Below are 20,831 nucleotides of genomic sequence, written 5' to 3' on the forward strand. Positions count from 1 at the left end.
GGGTTAATAAAATAAATTCATTAACAATAAAGCAGGGTGCTGCCATCCGCACTGTCTGATGCTGATTGGCACGTGTGGATGAAAGCCTGTCATCAACTTTAAGTGCTGTGACACTATCTGTCTTCTAATTAAACTGCCATGGTGGCATTGTTCAAATACAAAAGAAAAAGAAGAATAATGGTCAGTGATCTAATAGGTTCTTTGCACTTAAAGCAGACACTTGAGCTCATGCCTCATGGTCCGTGGAACACAAATGACCGTTAAACCCTGTTATTGGTTGCTTAGGCACCTGACTATCAAGGGTGTCAAAGGTACAAAGGAGAGGTCCTCATTAAGACTGCCCTGCCACTAACAAGTTTCCACTTCCACATCAGGATCAACTGTCAGTGCCCTTAAGAAGCCTCAGGGTTGGCTGCAAGGCCTTGACCATCTTTTTTGCGTTAGGAATGCATAGGATCCTGCCAATCTCTTCTGGTGAACATAAACGGTGACTATCCATCAACAGCAAGCTCATCCTGGCTTTTGGCCTGCCCACCCACCCCGGGCCACACCAGCATCATCTCACTGGAGATGGATGAAATGGATGAGCTCAGCAGAATTACACGCCCCGCACAATTAGCTCTCAGCTTGAACCAAAGCTCTCAGAACCGAAGCACGAGCCTTTGAAAATGACTAGCTATTGATACTTCAAAATCATTTCAGGGCCTTGGCTTCCCAAGACACACTTAAGATATTGAACTAGGAATAATAACCCAGGTCTGCTGTTGTCTCTTCAAAGCTGCGATCAATTTTTGTTTGTTTGTTTCTGAAGTAAAATTCAGGCTGGGCTTGGTGGCTCACTTTGGGAGGCCAAGGTGGGAGGATCACTTGAGGCCAGGAGTTTGAGACATGCCTGGGCAACAAAGTGAGACCCTTTCTCTACAAAAGTAAATAAATACATAAATACACGATAAAGAATAAAATTCACATCACATAAAATTTAATATTTCAACAATTTTATTTGTTTGTTTGTTTGTTTGTTTTCAGACAGGATCTCGCTCTGTCACCCAGGCTGGTCTCAAATTCCTGGGCTTAAGCAATCTGCCTGCCTCAGCTTCCCAGAGTGCTGGGATTACAGGTGTAAGGCACCGAGCCTGGCCTGTTTTTGTTTTTGTTTTTGTTTTAATTTTTTTTTATTTTTAATTTTTTTTTAGAGACAAAAAAGTCTCACTCTGTCACCCAGGCTGGAGTGCAGTGGCATGATCATGGCTCATGGCAGCCTCAACCTCCCAGGCTCAAGCGATCCTCCCACTTCAGCCTCCCGAGTAACTGGAACTATAGGCGCATGCCACCAACCTAATTTATTTTTTAAGAGATAGGGTTTTGCTATGTTGCCCAGGCTGGTCTCGAACTCCTAGGCTTAAACGATCCTCCTGCCTGGACCTCCCAAAGTGCTGGGATTACAGGAGTGAGCCACTGCACCACATCTCAACCATTTAGAAAAGTACAACTAATGTGGTTTTTAGTATAGTCACAAAGTTGTGCAAACATCACCACTGTCTAAATTCCAGAACACATTCATCACCCCAAAAAGAAACCCCATGCCCATTAAGCAGTCACCTCCTACTCCCTCCTCCCACTAATCCCTGGCAACCATCAGCCTGCATTCTGTCTCTGGATTTGCCACTTATGGACATTTGATATAAATGGAATCATACAATATGTGAGTTTTAGAGTCTAGCTTCTATCAATTAGCATGTTTTCAAGGTTCATCCATGTTATGGTATATAGTACTCTTTTAATGGCTAAATAATATTCCATTATATAGATATACCACAATTTATTGACCCATTCATCAGTTGATGGACATTTGAGTTGTTTCCACTTTTTGGCTATTATGCATAATGCTGTTGTGAACATTCATGTACATGTTTTTATGTAGACATATGCTTTCAGTTGTCCTGGGTATGTACCTAAAAGTGGAATTGCTGGACCATATGGTAATTCCATGTTTAACTTTTTAAGGAATTGTCAACTGTTTTTTTTTTTTTTTTTTTTTTTGAGACAGAGTCTTGCTCTTTTGCCAGGCTGGAGTGCAGTGGCAGAAACTTGGCTCACTGCAACTTCTGTCTCTCAGGTTCAAGCGATTCCCTTGCCTCAGCCTCCCAAGTAGCTGGGACTACAGGTGTATGCCACCACGCCCCATGAATTTTTTGTATTTTTAGTAGAGATGGGGTTTCATCATCTTGGCCAGGATGGTCTTGATTTTTTTTTTTTTTTTTTTTTTTTTTTGAGACAGAGACTTGCTCTGCTGCCCAGGCTGGAGTGCAGTGGTGCGATCTCAGCTCACTGCAGCCTCTCCTCCCGGGTTCAAGAAATTCTCCTGCTTCAGCCTCCTGAGTAGCTGGGATTACAGGTGGTTGTCACCATGCCCAACTAATTTTTGTATTTCTTTTTTTTTTTTTAGTAGAGACAGGGTTTCACCGTGTTGGCCAGGCAGGTCTCGAACTCCTGACCTCAGGTGATCCGCCCACTTCAGCCTCCCAAAGTGCTGGGTTTACAGACGTAAGCCATTGCACCCGGCCTGTTTTCTGTTTTCTTTTGTTTTGTTTTTTGTTTTTTTTTTTTTTTTTTAGACAGAGTCTCACTCTGTCACCCAGGCTGGAGTGCAATGACGTGATCTTGGTTTACTCCAACCTCTGCTTCCTGGGTTAAAGTGATTCTCCTGCCTCAGCCTCCTGAGTAGCTGGGATTACAGGCACCCACCACCATGCCTGGCTAGGTTTTTTGTATTTTTAGTAGAGTTGGGGTTTCCGCCATGTTGGCCAGGCTGGTCTCGAATTCCTGGCCTCAAGTGATCTGCTGGCCTTGGCCTCCCAAAGTGCTGGGATTACAGGCATGAGCTACCATGCCCGGCCAGGAACCACCAACTATTTTCACAGTGGCTGCACCAGTTTACATTTCCACTAGCAAAGCATAAGGGTTATAATTTCTCAGCATCTTTACCAACCCTTATTATTATTTGACTTTTTGATCCTGACTTTTGATTCTAGTGAGTATGCAGTGGTATCTTGTTGCAGTTTTGATTTGCATTTGCCAAATGATTAACAATGCTGACCATATTTTCATGTGCTAATTGACCGTTTGTATGTCTTCTTTGGAGAAAGTCTATTCAAGTCCTTTGCCCATTTTTGAATTGGGTTGTTTATCTTTTTGTTTTTGAGTTGTATAATTTTTAATATGTTCTGGATTGTTATACCCTTATCAGATATATGACTAGCAAATATTTTCTCCCATTTTGTGGGGTTTCTTTTCACTTTCTTATTAGTGTCCTTTGATTCAAAAATACTTTTAATTTAATGAAGCCTAATTTCTGTATTTTTTTCTTTTGTTGCTTGTGCTTTTGGTGTCATAGCTAAGAATCCATTGCTGATTCAATGTCATGAAAATTCACCCCGTTTCCTTCTAAGATTTTTATAGTTTTAGCTTACATTTAGGTCTTTTATGTATCTTGAGTTAATTTTTGTATGTGGTTTGAAGGAAGGGTTTAATTTCATTCTTGTACATGTGAATTTCCAGTTACCTCAGCATAGTATGTTGAAAAGGCTGTTTTTCCCATTGAGTTTTGTTGACACCCTTGTCAAGAATCAATTGACCATAGATGTAAGGGCTTCTTTCTGTACTTTCCATTTTATTCCATTGATCTATAGATTCTATTTTATTCCATTGATCTACTGCCTATTCTTATGCCAGTACTACATTGTTTTGATTACTGTAGCATTATAGTCAGTTTTAAAATTGGTAACTATGAGTCCTCCAATTTTGTTCTTTTTCAAGATTATTTTGGCTATTTAGTAGTTTTCAGTATTCAAGTCTTGCATTTCCTTGGTTAAATTTATTCCCAACTATGCTATATTCTTTTTGATAATATTGTAAATGGATTTCTTTTTTTAAATAGAGATAGGTCTCACTATATTGGCCAGCCTGGTCTTGGGGCAAGCAATCCTCCTGCCTCAGCCTCCCAAAGTCCTGGGATTACAGGCATGAGCCACCATGCCTAGCTTGGCATTGTTTTCTTAATTTCACTTTTGGATTATTCATTGTTAGTGTTTAGAGATACAACTGATTTTTGTTTGTTAATCTTGTATCCTGCAACTTTGCTGAATTCATTTATTAGCTCTAATTGTGTGAATGTGTGTGTGTGTGTGTGTGTGTGTATTCTTTAGGATTTTCTGTATATAAGATCATGTCATCTCTGTATAGAGAAATTCTTAATTCTTCCTTTCCAATTTGGATGCATTTTATTTCTTTTTCTTGCCTAAATGCCCTGGTCAGCACCTTCAGTACATTGTTGACTAGAAGTGATAAGAGTGAATATCCTCTTGTTCTTGATTAAGTATGATGTTAGCTGTGGGTTTTTTGTAGATGCTCTTTATTAGGAGGAGGAAGTTCCCTTCTGTTTCTAGTTTGACATGAAAGGATGTTAGATTTTGTTAAATGCTTTTCCCACATTAATTGAGATGATAATGAGTTTTTTTTCTTTCATTCTATTAATGTGATGTATTACATACAGTAATTTGTCTAGGTGAGCCACCCTTGCATTCCTGGGATAAATCCCACCTGCTCATGATGTATAATTTCTTTAATATACCGCTGGATTCAGTTTGCTAGCATTTTATTAAGAATTTTTTCATCCATATTTATAAGGGCTATTGGTCTGTAATTTTCTTGTGGTATCTTTGGCTTTGGTATCAGGGAAATACTGGCCTAATAGAATAAGTTAGGAAGTACTACCCCTCAATTTCTTCTATTTTTTTTAAAGAGTTTAAGAAAGATTGGTGTTAGTTCCTCTTAAAATATTTGGTTGAATTGACCAGTGAAGCCATCTGGTCCTGGACTTTTCTATGTTGGAAGTTTCCTGATTATTGATTCAATCTCCTTACATATTATAGGTCTATTCAGACTTTGTATTTCTTCATGTCAGTTTTGGTAGTTTGTGTGTTTTTAGGAATTTGTCCGTTTCGTCTAAACTATTCAGTGTGTTGGCATAAAACTATCCACAGTATTCTGTTATAATCCTTTTTATTTCTATGATGTCAGTAGTAATTTCCGCACCACTTTCCTTCCTGATTTTTATAATTTGAGTCTTCTCTCTCACTTCTCCAACACTACTCCTGCCACACACACACACACACACACACACACACACACACACACACACCCCACCCCCCACCCCCCTGCCACCTCACTCTCTCTCTCTCTCTGGTCAGTCTAACTAAAGTTTTATCAATTTTATAATATCCTTTCTGTCAATTATATACTATCCAACTTTTGTCTGAAGTCTATTTTGTCTGATATTAGAATAGCCACTCTATCTCCCTTTTGGTTACAGTTTGCGTGAAATATTTTGTTCATTCTTTCACTTTCTTTTTTTTCTTTTCCTTTTTCTCTCTCTCTTTTTTTAGGAGATGGTCTTGCTCTGTTTCCCAGGCTGGAGTACAGTGGCATGATCATAGCTCACTACCGCCTCATAATCTTGGGTTCAATTGATATTCCTGCCTCAGCCTCCTCAGTAGCCAGGACTACAGGCACACGCCACTATGCTCAGCTAATTTTGGATTTTTTTAAATAGACAGGGTCTCTCACTATGTTTTTCAAGCTGGTCTTGACCTCCTGGACTCAGGCAATCCTGCTGCCTCTGTCTCCCAAAGTACTGGGATTACAGGCATGAGCCACCACATCTGGCCCATCCTGTCACTTTCAACCTATTTGAGTCTCTGGATCTAAAATTAGTCTCTTATAGAGAGCATATAGTTGGATTATGTTTTCAATCCAATCTGCCAGTATCAGCCCTTTGACTGGAGAGTTTAATCCATTTAAATTAATTAACTTAATTACTGAAAAGAAAGGCTTTCTTTCCTTTTGCCATTTACTATTCTTTTTCTGTATGGCATATCTTTTTGTTATTCTATTCCTCCATTACTGCCTTCTTTTGTTTAATAGACATTTTCTAGTGTACTATTTTGATTCCCTTCTCATTTCTTTTACTATACATATTTTTATTTTTCTTTATTGTTTGCCCTGAGGGTTATAATTAACATTTTAGCTTATAACGATTTAATTCAAATTAATACCAACATAATTTCAATAGTATGTAAAATCCTTGCTTCCTTTAGCTTATATTTATATGTTGTATGCTCATCTACATAAGTTTGTAATTATAGATTATGCTGTTTTATGCAGTTTTATTTTATGTCATGTAGGAGTTAGAGACCAAAAATACGTTAATACTGATCTTTATATTTATCTATGTAGTTACTTTTACTTGTTTTCCTTATTTTTTCATGTGGACCCAAGTTACTTTGAAGTGTATCAAATTAGGTCAGCTTACAGGAATCCCTTTGGCATGACTTGTAGGGAAGGTATACTAGCAACAGATACTCAGTTTTTGTATTTCTGGTAATGTGTTAGTTTTTCCTTCATGTTGGAAGGATAGTTTTGCCAGATAAAAAATTATTAGTTGTCAGGTTTATTTTTTTTCAGCAGTTTGAATATGTTACCCCATTGATCTCTGGCCTCTGTAGTTTCTGATGAGCTATCTGCTATTAAAAAATCTGCAGCCGGGCGTGGTGGCTCACACCTGTAATCCCAATACTTTGGGAGGCTGAGGCAGGTGGGTCACCTGAGGTCAGGAGTTTGAGACCAGCCTGGCCAACAATGGTGAAACCTCGTCTCTACTAAAAATACAAAAATTAGCCAGGGATGGTGGTGCGCACCTGTAATCCCAGCTACGCAGGAGGCTGAGACAGGAGAATTGCTTGAACTTGGGAGCCGGAGGTTGCAGTGAGCCGAGATTGAGCCACCGCACTCCAGCCTGGGTGACAGAGTGAGACTCATCTCAGAAAAAAGAAAAAAAAAATCTGCTTATGGAATATTTCTTGTACAAGATAAGTCACCTCTCTCTTGCTGCTTTCAAGATTCTCTCTTTGTTTTTGTCTTTTTATGGTTTGGTTATACTGTTTCTTGGTTTGGATCTCTCTGAGTTTCCTGTTTGGAGTTTATTAAGTTTTTTGGATTTGTAGATTTGTGTCTTTTATCAAATTTGGGAAGTTTCCAGCCATTACTTTTGCAAATATTGTTTCTTTCCCTTTCTCTCTTCCTCTCCTCTGGGACTCTCAGTAGGTATATTTGGTACACTTGATGGTGTCCCACGGGCCTCTTAGATTTTGTTACTTTTTCTTCCTTTTTTTTTTTTCTGCCTCACAGACTGTATAATCTCAATAGCCCTATCTTCAAGTTAACCACCTTCTTCCTGCTTGAATTTTCTGTGGAACTTTTCTAGTGAATTTTTCATTGCAGTTATATTTTTTAACCCTACAATATTTCTATTTGGCTTTTAAAAAAATAATTCCTATCTCTCTATTAATATTCTCCGTTTAGTGAGACATTGTTCTCATAGTTCTTTATATATGGTTTCCATTAGCTCTGTGAGCATACGTAAAGGGGTTAAAGTCAAGTAAGTCCAATCTGGGCTTCTTTAGGGAGAGTGCCTATTAATTTCTTTTATTCCTCTTTGTGAGCTTTGCCCTTTTTTGTGTGCTTCAATTTTTTCCAATGGAAACTGAACATTTAAAGTACTATATTGTGGCAACTCTGGAAATCAGAGTCTCCCCTCTCCCTAGGGTTTTTTGTTGATGATTATTATAGTTTTTTGCTGTTGTGGTTTGGTGACTTTTCTAAACTAATTATTTTATATTTTTTCATTCCCCACTTTTATTATCCAATGGAACTGATTTTGTAAAGTTTGTATTTTTTGTCATATGTGGCTAATGTAGTCTGTTCCAGTAGATTAGCTACCAACCAGTGACATGACATAGATTTTCTTATGCAGCTCTTTTCAGTAACATCACTTCCCTGCAATCATTTAAAAATATGAATTAAAAAGAAGGATAATAGTAGTAATGGATTCTGATCTTTTTTCCTACATGAAGAACTCTGGTCTTGAGGATTTTTACATTTTCAGTGACTCTATATTATTCTGCATCCTTTTCTCTCTTCCAATGAGTGTTCTTTGTCATCTCGCTTCTTACACTGCTGGGGAACTTCAACTCAGACCACAAAATGCAACAAATATGGTATAGTATTTGCAACTTCTAAATGCAGTGTGCACACTGATTCCCAAGTAAAATTTGCCTTTGGACTAGACCCGTTCTAAACATGAGGCCATGCTCCCTTCTTCCAGTGAAGATGTGGGAACTCAATCCCAGGCTAGATTGGTCTGGGAAGAGTGCCGTTGGATTGACTAAGCACTGTTAATGTGGCATATTCTCTCAGTCCATACACTTATATTCGCCCCAACACCCTAAATAACCTGAGGGAAGAAGTCTTTTCACATTCTATTTTTGGGCTGTCCTCTGGTACATATGACTGGCAGTGACAACCTGCTTTAAAGAGATCTCCTGAGCACTGACCATGAAGATGAAATATTAGTTATATATAATCTAGAAATAAAATGTCTGGTAAAAGTAAACCACCTCTGGCTGAAGCTCAGCCTTCATAGGAACTATGTTTCGCAAAACCCAGGGGATGAAATTTTTCCAAAGGAAATCTCAGAATTTAGTAGGGAATGCTCATTTATCCTGCCTTCTGCCAGCCCTTTGAAAAACAGGGAACCTCTTGGATTAAGAATTTTTTTCTAATAACAAGTAAAATATTTATGATATGGGGCTTATATATTGTTACCAAGCATTTGCTGACACTGCATATAGTTTTAGATCATTCTATTTCCTGAACACATGAAGGCAAGCAATATGATAAAATACACAAATGCAAACCAAAGTATAGTCTTCCCTCACTGGGGAAATCCCTTGGAAGTACCCCTTAGCTCATATTGCCCCTCAGCAAATAATTATTGAACAGCTTCTATAAGCTGTGCTTTCTGCTGGATTGTATCAGACTTGTACCAAAATAAGGTGCAAATGACCAGTATTATAGTCTTTCTGTGGGATATTTGAATTTTCATTTGAGTTTGTTTATTAAAACATATTTTAATGAGAAGCGTGAATACTTTTTTGCTTTTTGAAATAGGGTCTTGCTCTGATACCCAGGCTGGAGTGCAGTGGCACAATCATGGCTCACTGCGACCTCCAACTCCCAAGCTCAAACAATCCCCCCACCTCAGCCTCCCAAGTAGCTGAGACTACAGGCATGTGCCACCATGTCCAGTTAATTTTTAAAATTTTTTTGTAGAGACAGAGCTTTGCTGTGGTGCCCCGGCTGGTCTCAAACCCCTGGCCTCAAGTGATCCTCCCACCTTGGCCTTCCAAAGTGCTGGGATTACAGGCGTGAGCCACTGCACCCAGCCGAGAAATGTTTTTGAGCAGAGAATGCATAAAAGAAACTTCCAATTGATGTTTCAAGCCTGTTCCTAAAAGGCCTGCAGAGGAGCAAAGTACATGAAATTACATCTTTATATGACAAAAAAAAAAGTGTCTTTCTAAACCTCTTACTTACTATGTACCTACTTGAAACTATGATAAATATGAAATTTAAAATTATCTTGGACATGGTTTGAATGACTTTTATCTGAATTTGGTTCACCAGAAAAGATTTTTTCCAAAACTCATGTAGTATGAGCAAGCTGAGTGCTTTATTCCTAGGAGAATCTTCTCCAGAAAGCACTATGTAACATAGTGAGTCTTAATGAGGAAGGAGGTGTCCCTTGGTTGGTCTTACACATGCCACCCGAATCATGGCTAAGAGCCTCCTCTCATTTGTTAATTCAGTAGTGTTATGGAATACCTACTAAATGTATGATATTAGCTAGGCTCTGGGTGGGAGAGTTCCTGGGCTTAGGAATTTAAAATCTTTTATTTCATGAATTGGATATAAATAAAATTGATTTGGTGACTGCCTCCACTTTGTGAAAATCCATCAAGCTACATTGAGATTTATGCCCTTTTCTGTACTGTGTTATATGTCAAGAAAAAGTTCCTCCTAAAAGTGCTTTGGGAATTGAAAACTGGAAGACATTATTTCCAGCTGAGAAAACAGGGTAATACCTCTACAAGGAAGCAAACTTTCTGGCTTTATATTACATTGTTACTGACAGTTCATCATTGTCAGGGTAAGATTTTTTTATTTTCAGATAAGCAGATGATGTCATCGTCATCATCATCATCATCATCCTCACAGCAGCTACTACATATTAAGAACTTATTACGTACCTAAGCCAGGTGCCATCTAACTTATTATGTACCAAAGCCAGGTGCCATACTAACCTACTTATTCTTCATAGTAGCCCTGTGAAGTAGGTTACTGTTACTGTCTCCATTTGACAGAGGCAGAAGTTGAGACACAGTGAGGCTGAAAATTTGTCCAAGGTCATTCAGCTAAATAAGTGGTGAAGCCAGGAGACAAACTGCTCAGCCCAGACTTCTTATTTGAATAAGTCTCTTAGCCAAACAGTAGCAGTTCTCAAAGTGTGGTCCAGGAAGCCTTGTGGGTCCCAAGACGTTTTCAAGCAGTCTTCAAGGTCAATACTATATTCATAATCATATGAAGACATTATTTGCTTTTTTCACTGTCATTCTCTCAAGAGTGTACAGTGGAATTTTCCACAGGCTATGTGATGTATGCTATCACAATGAACTCAATGCAGAAGTGGATACAAGTCTCCAGCCATCTTCTGTTAAGCCAGACGCTGCAGATATTTACAAAAAATGGAAAACAATACCGTTCTTCCCACAAATTTTTTTGTTTTTCACAATATATTTATTTTCATAAATTACATTATTCACATTAACATTTAATGGGCTTATTACTGCTTTTAATAAATTAAATACTTTAAAATTTTTATCAGTTCTAATTTTTAAAAATTTGATTAAATACTAATTTTAAAATTTTTTGTAGAGACAGAGTCTCGCTATATTTCCCAGGCTGGTCTTAAACTCCTGGCCTCAAGTAATCCTCCAGCCTTGGCCTCCCAAAGTGCTGGGATTATAGGCATAAGCCACTGCACCCAGCCTAGTTTCAATTTTTAATGTAAGAAATATCTATAAATATAACCCACATACACAAAAGCTCTTTTGGAGTCCTCAATAATTTTTAAAGATTATAACGGGGTCCTGATATAAAAATGTTTGAGCACCACAGCCCTATACTGTTCTGCCTTAGGGCAGTGGATACCCAAAAGCTGGTTTTATGGTTATAGAAGCAGCTTAGAAGTCAGCTCCATTTCTGAGACCTGTCACATAAAAATGTATCCTTCCTTTTCCCCTGTGAAGCTGGACTTAATAATGTTGACATTCTGGGGTGGCTCTCATTTAATTATGAGAGACTGCAAGGCAAGTGCTTAGTGTAGAGTAAGCCCTCAACCCGTGACCCAGAACCAGGAACTTTTCTTGTGTCATCCACAGGTGATGGAATTTTACTGCCAGTCCTGTGAGACTGCCATGTGTCGGGAGTGCACGGAGGGGGAGCACGCGGAGCACCCCACAGTTCCACTCAAGGATGTAGTGGAACAGCACAAGGCCTCGCTCCAGGTCCAGCTGGATGCTGTCAACAAAAGGTGGGGGACCCTTCCCCAAACCCCCAACTGGCTGCCTGTACTTGAGGCCTGGCCTCGTGGCCTCTTGTCTAGGTACAACAGTAGGTTCATATTTCCCTTGAGATATCAAGCTTTGTGGGTAAATAAGTTCTTTTATCATGGACTTGTTGTCATAAACTAATGAGTGAGGAAGGCTGTCTTCTGCCTGTTAGTAGAACTCCAACCTCCTTATGTTATGAGTGGCATTTTTGTTTTAGTACCTAAGTATGGTTACATGAATTAAAGTACACTCAAAGAAACTGCTCTCAGGAGAGTTCTGAAATTCATCCCTGAAACCAGGCTCTCTGAGGAGCCTTCCTTATCTGCTGTTCCTGACACACATACAGGCCATTTTGTTGGCTGTGATTGGCTCCTTTCTGTCTGAGCTCTGCAAAATGGTCTTGAGCAGTGATTGCTAATTTTCCTTGTTTTCTTGCTTCCAAGTTCCTTCTTTGGCACAGAAATGAAGGAACAGAGTAGCTGAGTGGTACATGAGAAAGACCAAAGAGAGGAAATGAGAAGCCAGCAGAAAAGCAGACAAAATAAATCTCTCCACTGATAGCTGTAGTGAGAAAAGTGTAGTTGTTCTGTAGTAATTCAAAGAACTTGGAAACTTATGAGAAGCTCTCAAGAAACTGAGTTTGGATAAGTGTTTTATGTGGCGAGGGGAAAAGATACAGCTATCTAGAATAGTGGTTCTCAGCCATTCGGCAATGCCTGGAGACATTTTTGGTGTCACAACTGTGTGTTGTGGCAGGGGATTGGGGAGAAGGAGGCAGGGCAGGGAGAGCTATTGGCATCTGGTAGAGGACAGGATGCTGTTAAACATCCTACAATGCACCAGATGGCCCCTGCAACAAAGAATTAACCTGGCCAGAATGGCTTTTAAGAGAGCTTCAAGTCTTTATACACTTAATTAATTATTAAAATTGGACAATTGACAGTAGATTGAAATTGACAATTTTGATTGTCTCTGAAGAGATGAAGTCTCTCTTCTCTAAGGCAGTAATTATGTCATATCTTATTCTGTTCTCTGCTTATTGTTTTTTAAAGATGATGAAAGGCATAGAATTTTCTTAAACAAAATGTAGTGTTTAGATAGATTTTGGAATATTTCTGGGTTGAGGTTAAATAACAACCTTTAACAACTGTCCACCAGGCTCCCAGAAATAGATTCTGCTCTTCAGTTCATCTCGGAAATCATTCATCAGTTAACCAACCAAAAGGCCAGCATCGTGGATGACATTCATTCCACCTTTGATGAGCTCCAGAAGACTTTAAATGTGCGCAAGAGTGTGCTGCTTATGGAATTGGAGGTCAACTATGGCCTCAAACACAAAGTAAGACCAGAATCATTACAGATGTCCTAGAAGAGACATGATATCCAAGGGCACTAGCTTATTGTTTCCTAACAGCAACAAGGGGTCCTTAAGTGTCATCATTGTATAGTGAACTATAATTTTCACTGAATGTAATGTCCAGCTATTTTTTTCCCTATTTTCAGCAAAATTCGGTGACTGTGACTTTAAGTACTAGTTTATAATTTGACAAGAGGCAAGGTTGAATATAATGAATGCTTTTAGGATTTAGAGTTAAACTGGATTGTTTTCATTCCTCAATTATAACGTGAAATAGTCTCTTAATTGCTCTCTCACCCACACCAACCTGTTAGTCAGCTTCAAAATGAACCCTGACTGCAGCCTTTGTTTAACTCTGCGGGTCTGTTCACAAAACAGGGATGAAAAACGTCTGATGTTCAGGTGTGGAGAGTTTTCATTTGTTTACTTCCTGTTCCTTTAGGTGGTGATGGACATGGGGACATGGGGAAAGATCCTGAATAATGAATATTTCAGATGTCAGGCATAGCAATTAGTTTGCTCTGCTCTTGGTAGTGACCTTTCTGTTTTCCCCTCTCCAAAACACATGAGCCAAGAAATACATGTGTGGAAGAGAGGGTGAGGCGGAAGGGAAACCTCGAGAAGGTACTGGGAATGCAGTTTAGGACTTTGCAGTAGCACTGGGTTCCCTGGGTTGACAAACACCGCTTGCTCAGAGCCACCTGCGTGGGCAGGTGTAGCGTCTCCTCCTCTCCGGGGGAGGGCACTGCCCCGGGCTAGGCCCCGCCCTGTGGGACGAGCTCACCATTCCTCCGGTTTTCCCGCAGGTCCTCCAGTCGCAGCTGGATACTCTGCTCCAGGGGCAGGAGAGCATTAAGAGCTGCAGCAACTTCACAGCGCAGGCCCTCAACCATGGCACGGAGACCGAGGTCCTGCTGGTGAAGAAGCAGATGAGCGAGAAGCTGAACGAGCTGGCCGACCAGGACTTCCCCTTGCACCCGCGGGAGAACGACCAGCTGGATTTCATCGTGGAAACCGAGGGGCTGAAGAAGTCCATCCACAACCTCGGGACGATCTTAACCACCAACGCCGTTGCCTCAGAGACGGTGGCCACGGGCGAGGGGCTGCGGCAGACCATCATCGGGCAGCCCATGTCCGTCACCATCACCACCAAGGACAAAGACGGTGAGCTGTGCAAAACCGGCAACGCCTACCTCACCGCCGAACTGAGCACCCCCGACGGGAGCGTGGCAGACGGGGAGATCCTAGACAACAAGAACGGCACCTATGAATTTTTGTACACTGTCCAGAAGGAAGGGGACTTTACCCTGTCTCTGAGACTCTATGACCAGCACATCCGAGGCAGCCCGTTTAAGCTGAAAGTGATCCGATCCGCTGATGTGTCTCCCACCACCGAAGGCGTGAAGAGGCGTGTTAAGTCCCCGGGGAGCGGCCACGTCAAGCAGAAAGCTGTGAAAAGACCCGCAAGCATGTACAGCACTGGAAAACGAAAAGAGAATCCCATCGAAGACGATTTGATCTTTCGAGTGGGTAAGGAGAGGGCTTCTGTGCCCGACGCCTGAGCTGGCACTGGTTAAGGGGTAACTGGGCACGTGTCATTGCAAATAGCAACACTGCAGCCCAGAACTCTACCTGCAGGTGCTGGGAGATGTACTGCTATAAAATTTGATATATTTTGTTAGTCGAGCTTATGCAGTCTCCTCCAGAGATGATATTTCCTTCTCCTCCTCCCTACTCCCTCCTTTCTCTTCTTCCTCTTCCTTAAGACACAAGTGCTGCACATTCATTGTAGGAAATTACAACCTGAAAATAAGCAAAAAGAGAAATAGATAAATTATAGCACCCGTAATCTGAAAATCTTAAAGGAAAAATTGGCAATCCTCCCCCCAACCCCCACCACCAACGCCCCTTTTCCCTGGGAGGGTCTTGTTGTGCCAGAGCTGAGGCTGTACAGTTGGCAGAGCGTGTGGTGCCTGCCTGTCACTGCTTCTGCATTGCAGGAGGGAGGGGATGTGTGCATTGCAAGTTGCAACCACCTCCAGCTGTGTATAGCTGGAGAGCAGCCTCAAGGAGAGGAGGAGGGGTGGAAACTTGGAGAAAGAATGGGGTTGGGGTGGGGTTGGGGTGGAAGCAAGAAGGTGCCAGATGAGCCAAGAGAGTTAGGAATGCAAATAGCCCTTCCCTCGTCTGATTTATGGTCTCTCTCTTTTTAAACTTTCAGTATTCTCAGTAGAAAGCAACTAAATGTAAACAGCAAAGGGCTTGATAATTCTTAAAGGGAGAAAAGTCTGCATTTTAGTTAGCTTCAAAAAGTAGCTGCAGCAGACTTCTCTTCCTCCCTCTTTCATCTAACAATGCAGTATCTCTGAAAGGTGCTGCACTGTATATTAGCTGGCACATGTAGAAAAACAATTCTATGGTTCAAATACATTGGGGAAACCTTAGGCTAAATGAAGGAAGTGGACTTTTTAAAATTGCAGTACTTCTTAAAACCTTTGGAATCTGCTGATGTGCATTGTAGGTCTCTGAGGCAGGAGAGGGATAGATAACAGGCAGCACATTCCAAACTTCCAACCATAGAACTTTTTCCATGGAACATCTTGGGAAATGAAGGCTCTGTGAAACATTCTTGGGCAGAGCTGCTCAATGTTAATGCTTCAGGCTGAATCTTCGCAACGATTGTGATATGATATGTAACTTGTCTGTTCAGAGCATGGAAGCCCTCATACATTCACAGCCAGATGTGTGAAATGGGTGCAGGGGTTGTTGATTCTCCACCAGAGCAGAGTGGACAAGCTTGGGTGGATGCAGGACTGGGAGGCGCCCAGGTCTGCCGCTCCGGTTCAGCCGCTTACTTGAGCCTTGGGCAAATCTTTCAGCTTCCCTGTACTTCAACTTCTATGTCCATGAAATGAAAATGCAAAAATATCTGCTTATCAGAACTATTGTAAGTTCCAAGCTGAATGCCTGACATGTAGGAGGAGCTAAATGAATGAGAGCTATTGTTTTTGCATGTATAATTGTTAAGGCTTTTAGATTATCCCTACTACCTTTTCTTTTCAAAAAACTTGCTGGCTCCCCACTGAGCTCTTGCATTACGAGCAAATTCATTTTCCCATTTAAACCTCCACTCCCCACACCTCTCACCAAGTGACCCCAGTCTACTCCCCTAGGCCATGTGCAGTGAAAGACTCAGAACTGGAATTGGGCAGATCTGGGTTGGAATCTTGATTCTTCTCACCAGCTGGGCAACTGGCTTACTTACCCTTTTTGAACAGTGTTTTCTCCTCTGTAAAACAAAGGGAATGAAATATTACCTAAATCTTAAGGTTGCTGTTGGGGGTGAAATGAGAGAATTCTTGTAATTTGCCTGGCATGTGCCTGAGTACAGCAAGAGCTCAATTAATGGTAGCTAAGATTTTACTCTTGTTATTCATCATCATCATCATCATCATCATCATTGTCATCATCATCTCTGATACCCACTTGAGGAAAGAGACATGTCTTTCAGGGGTTTCCTGTACTCAAACTATATTGGTTTTGAGCCTCCAGCTCCCACCCCAGGGACAAGGGGTATATCTTCTCCCCTCCTACCTATTGAGAAATGCAGCCATAGTGATGTATTGGCACTGCTGGAAAGGTGTTTAAAGGTGTAAACATTTGTAAAGAACTTAGAACAGTGCCTGGCATGCAGCACGATGTCTGAGTTTATCAGTGAAGTAAAGATGCTGTCTTAGTTTGCTAAGGCTGCTGTAACAAAATTCCACAGTCTGAGTGACTTAAATGACAGACATTTATTTTCTCACGGTTCTGAAAAACTGGAACTGTTTTAGAGTTAGAAGTCCAAAATCCAGGTGCTGGGAGGGTGGGTTTCCTCTGAGGCCTCTGTCCTTGCAGCTGGCCACCTTCTTGCCTCTTTGTCCTCACATAGTCATCTGTTTGTGGCTCAGCCCCTACTGTCTCTTCCTCTTCCTATAAGAACACCAATCATACTGAATTAGGGCCCTGCTTTAACAGCCTCATTTTAATTTAATCACCCCTTCAAAGACCTAATCTCGAAATGTATATATATTCATGGTGTACAACATGATGTTTTGATATATGTATACCTTATTGAATGGCTAAATCAGGCTAACATATGCATTACCTCACATATTTATCATTTTTTTTATAGCGAGAACACTTACAATCCACTCTTTCAGCAACTTTCAAGTGTATATAATGTATATTTTTTTCTTGTTATTGAAACAGGGCCTTCTCTGTTGGCCAGGCTGGAGTACAGTAGCGTGATCATGGCTCATTGTAGCCTCTACCTCCTGGGCTCAGCTGATCCTCCCACCTCAGCCTCCCAAGTATCAGGGACCACAGTTGCATGTCACCAAGCCCAGCTAATTTTTTTTTTTGTTCATTTTAGGGGTTGGGTCTCGCCATGTTGCCCAGGCTGGTCTCAAACTCCTGGGCTCAAACAGTTTGCCCATCTCAGCCTCCCAAAGTGCTGGGATTACCGGCGTAAGCCACCCTGTCTAGCCATAATATATTAACTACAGTCACCATGATTTACAATAGTCTCTTGAACTTATGCCTCTTATTTAACTAAATTGTTCTGTCTTTTGATCAACATCTCTCCAGTCCTTTTACCCCCACCCTCCCCAGCCTCTGGTATCCATCATTTTACTGTCTGTTGCTATGAATTCAACATTTTTAGATTCCTCATATAAGTGAGATCATGTATTATTTGTCTTTCTGTGCCTGGCGTAATGCCCTCCAGGTTCACCCATATTGTCACAAATGACAGGATTTCCTTTCTTTTTGAGGCTGAATAGTATTCCATTGTGTGTGTGTCTATATATATATATGTAGACACACACACCACATTTTCTTTATCTATTCATCTGTTGATGGACACTTAGGTTGATTCCATATCTTGGCTATTGTGAACAGTGCTGCAGTGAAACATGAGGATGCAGATCTCTTTGACATCCTGACTTCATTTTCTTTGGCTATGTTAGATACAGTGAGTTCTAGATTTCTTTTCAAAGAATCAGTATGTCAGTATGTTCAGTTCTTTGTCCTCCATTTTAAAGTTTAACTTCCTTGTAGTTTCAGTAAACAACTTTTTCCATCAGTTTTAATCGGTAGTTCACATCTGTTCCCCTGGTCACCTGCTCTGTCCTGACTCATCCCGATCACTTGCTTTGACCCAAGTCACCCCTGGTCACCTGCTCTGACCTAAGTCATCTCTAGTTACCTGTTCCTAATGGTCCTTCCCGCCAAACTACTAATCCCACCACTCTGGCTCATACCCCTACTCTTTAAAATAGCCAATCAGAATTAGCTTAGACTGTGTGGTCCAACCCTAGTCAATAGGGGAACGACACAGCAGTGGGAGCTACCTGCATCAGAAATAAGAATCCCTTCCCCGCCCTTGTCCAGGTGTGCTCTCACCATTACTCCATTTGCAAGTCGCACCCTTCTATAGAAGTAAAAATTGCCTTGCTGAGAAAATTAAATTTATGTTTGAGTGCTGTTTCTTTGCAACACCGAAAATTTGTTTCTAACAGAGATATACCCAGTACTGGGATTGCTGGTTCATATGATAGTTGTATTTTTAATTTTTTGAAGAACTTCCATACTGTTTTCCATAATGGCTGTACTAAGTTACATTCCCACCAACCTGTGCCAGGGTTCACTGTCTCCCCATCTCTGCCAACACTTGATATCTTTTGTCTTTTTTTTGAGACAGAGTCTCACTCTGTTTCTCCAGGCTGGAGTACAATGGCGAGATCATGGCCATTGGCAATATCAAACAGCACTGGCCTAAGAACTTGGCTTTTCAACATCCGTACCTTTGACTACAAATCAGTAGAGTTTATGTTATCTTTAAAAGAGTTCGACTTTTGGCTGGACGCAGTGGCTCACGCCTGTAATCCTAGCACTTTGGGAGGCTGTGGCGGGTGGACCACCTGAGGTCAGCAGTTTGAGACCAGCTTGGCCAACATGGTGAAGCCCTGTCTCTACTAAAAAAAAAAAAAATATATATATATATATAAATCAGCCAGGCATGGTGGCACGCACCTGTAATCCCAGCTACCTGGGAGGCTGAGGCAGGAGGATCGCTGGAACCCAGGAGGTGGAGATTGCAGTGAGCCAAGATCTTGCCACTGTACTCCAGCCTGGGTGACAGAGTAAGATTCCGTCTCAAAAAAAAAAAAAAAGAAGTTCAACTTTCTTCTACAATTATGCCTTTGTGCTGTTAGGTATGTGATAACCAAACATTTATGAATTGAATAATATTTTGTGCATGTGTTGAAGCCTGCCACATGTAATCCAGAAATCATTCAAAGCCAATCACATACGCATGTGAGATGGCAATGGTGATTCTGCTTTTCAGCCGGTAACATACATACTAAGCTTTTTGTAGCATTAATTTTATGCTTAAAGATACATCATTTCATAAAATGTGTATTGGTGTTTATACAACAACCCTAAATACATGTATTAATTTTATAGATTCATGACATTCATCATTTTCTGGGCAATACCTTTATATTTTTGGGGGTAATTTCAACTCAGATTTTCATCTTTGCCGATTCATTATCCAGCCCTCTAGTTGGATGTGACTGCTGTTTGAGTACCTTCTATGCTAGGTTGTCCTTATAAAAGACAATGAGATGCTTACTCTGATCTAGAGGAGGCCACAGTTTAGAAGGGGACAGACATGTAAAAGATGGAGTGCCTTCAGTATAAATCAAGGCACAGAAGTCAGGATGGTGCGGGGAGGAGGCTGGCATGTGGAAGGAAGTTAAGGAAGGTTCTTAGAGATGACTTTTTTTTCTTTCTTTTTTTTTTTTGAGACAGTGTCTTGCTGTGTTGCCCAGGCTGAAGTGCAGTGGCACAATCTCAGCTCACTTCAGTCTCCACCTCCTGGGTTCAAGTGATTCTCTTGCCTCAGCCTCCCAAGTAGCTGGGGCTACAGGCATGCACCACCACGCCTGGCTAATTTTTGTATTTTCAGTAGAGATGGGGTTTCACCATGTTGGCCAGGCTCGTCTTGAACTCCTGGCCTCAAGTGATCTGCCCGCCTTGGCCTCCTAAAGTGCTGGGATTACAGGCATGAGCCACCATGCCTGGCCCCTTGAGATGACATTTAAATTTAAGGTGGGTTTGAAAGAGAAATAATTTATCAGCTGGAAGGAGGAAAAGAGTGTTTTAGAGGAAGGGAAAGCAGGTACAAAGGCATGAAAGTGAGAAACTGAGTAGTTTGAGGGACTGTAAATGATTCCATTATCTTGGACCATCAAATGAAATGAGATACAAGCAGAGAGGAGGTTGCTTCCTTGTTAAGGAGCTGAGACTTTGTTCTCTGAACCTGTGTTCCTCAAAGTGTGGTCCATAAACCACATGCACGAGAATTCCTTGAAGTGCCTGGTATAATTTAAAATTTCTGAATTCCAAACTGCACTTACAGAATTAGAATCTCTTGAGATGGACCAAGGATCTGCATTCTGCAAGCTCCAGTGCTACTTATGCACACTAAGGTTTGGAAACCATAGTTATTATATAGGTGGTGAGAAGGCTTTGAATGGTGTAATGTAGTGTAGTGACTTACTAAGATATTTACTTTCCAGAGAACCTGGAGGCATTATAGGAGATCTGTTGGAAATGTTTCCCAGGAAGCAGGGAGATGATTAAGAAGCTTTTGCAGTAGTCCAGATGAGCTATTATAAGGGCCAGGATTAAGAGTGATGTGATGGGGTAGAGAGAAAACAGCATGTTTATAAAATGCTTTGGAAGGAGAGAGAGAAATTTGGTGAACAATTTAAATTCCCAGCTGTTAGACTTGAGTGCTGTAGGGAAGTGATGCAGTAGAGTAGATAGTTAAGGCTGTGAAGCTAGACTGCCCGAAC

General features: G+C 41.0%; 1 protein-coding gene across 9 annotated transcripts in view; it reads left to right on the forward strand.

The window, feature by feature from the left end:
* Positions 1-20,831, forward strand: part of TRIM2 (tripartite motif containing 2) — a 131,960-nt gene that overhangs the window by 78,551 nt on the left and 32,578 nt on the right. For all 9 annotated transcript variants that reach the window (XM_032148399.2, XM_032148392.2, XM_032148396.2 and 6 more), the window contains exons 4-6: positions 11,397-11,548; positions 12,726-12,906; positions 13,731-14,454. In XM_032148399.2, the coding sequence (XP_032004290.1) occupies positions 11,397-11,548; positions 12,726-12,906; positions 13,731-14,454 (1,057 nt within the window). The remainder of the gene's footprint in view (positions 1-11,396; positions 11,549-12,725; positions 12,907-13,730; positions 14,455-20,831) is intronic.

This window comes from Hylobates moloch, unplaced genomic scaffold (assembly GCF_009828535.3).
Source record: "Hylobates moloch isolate HMO894 unplaced genomic scaffold, HMol_V3 SCAFFOLD_3, whole genome shotgun sequence".
NCBI classification, from domain to species: domain Eukaryota; kingdom Metazoa; phylum Chordata; class Mammalia; order Primates; family Hylobatidae; genus Hylobates; species Hylobates moloch.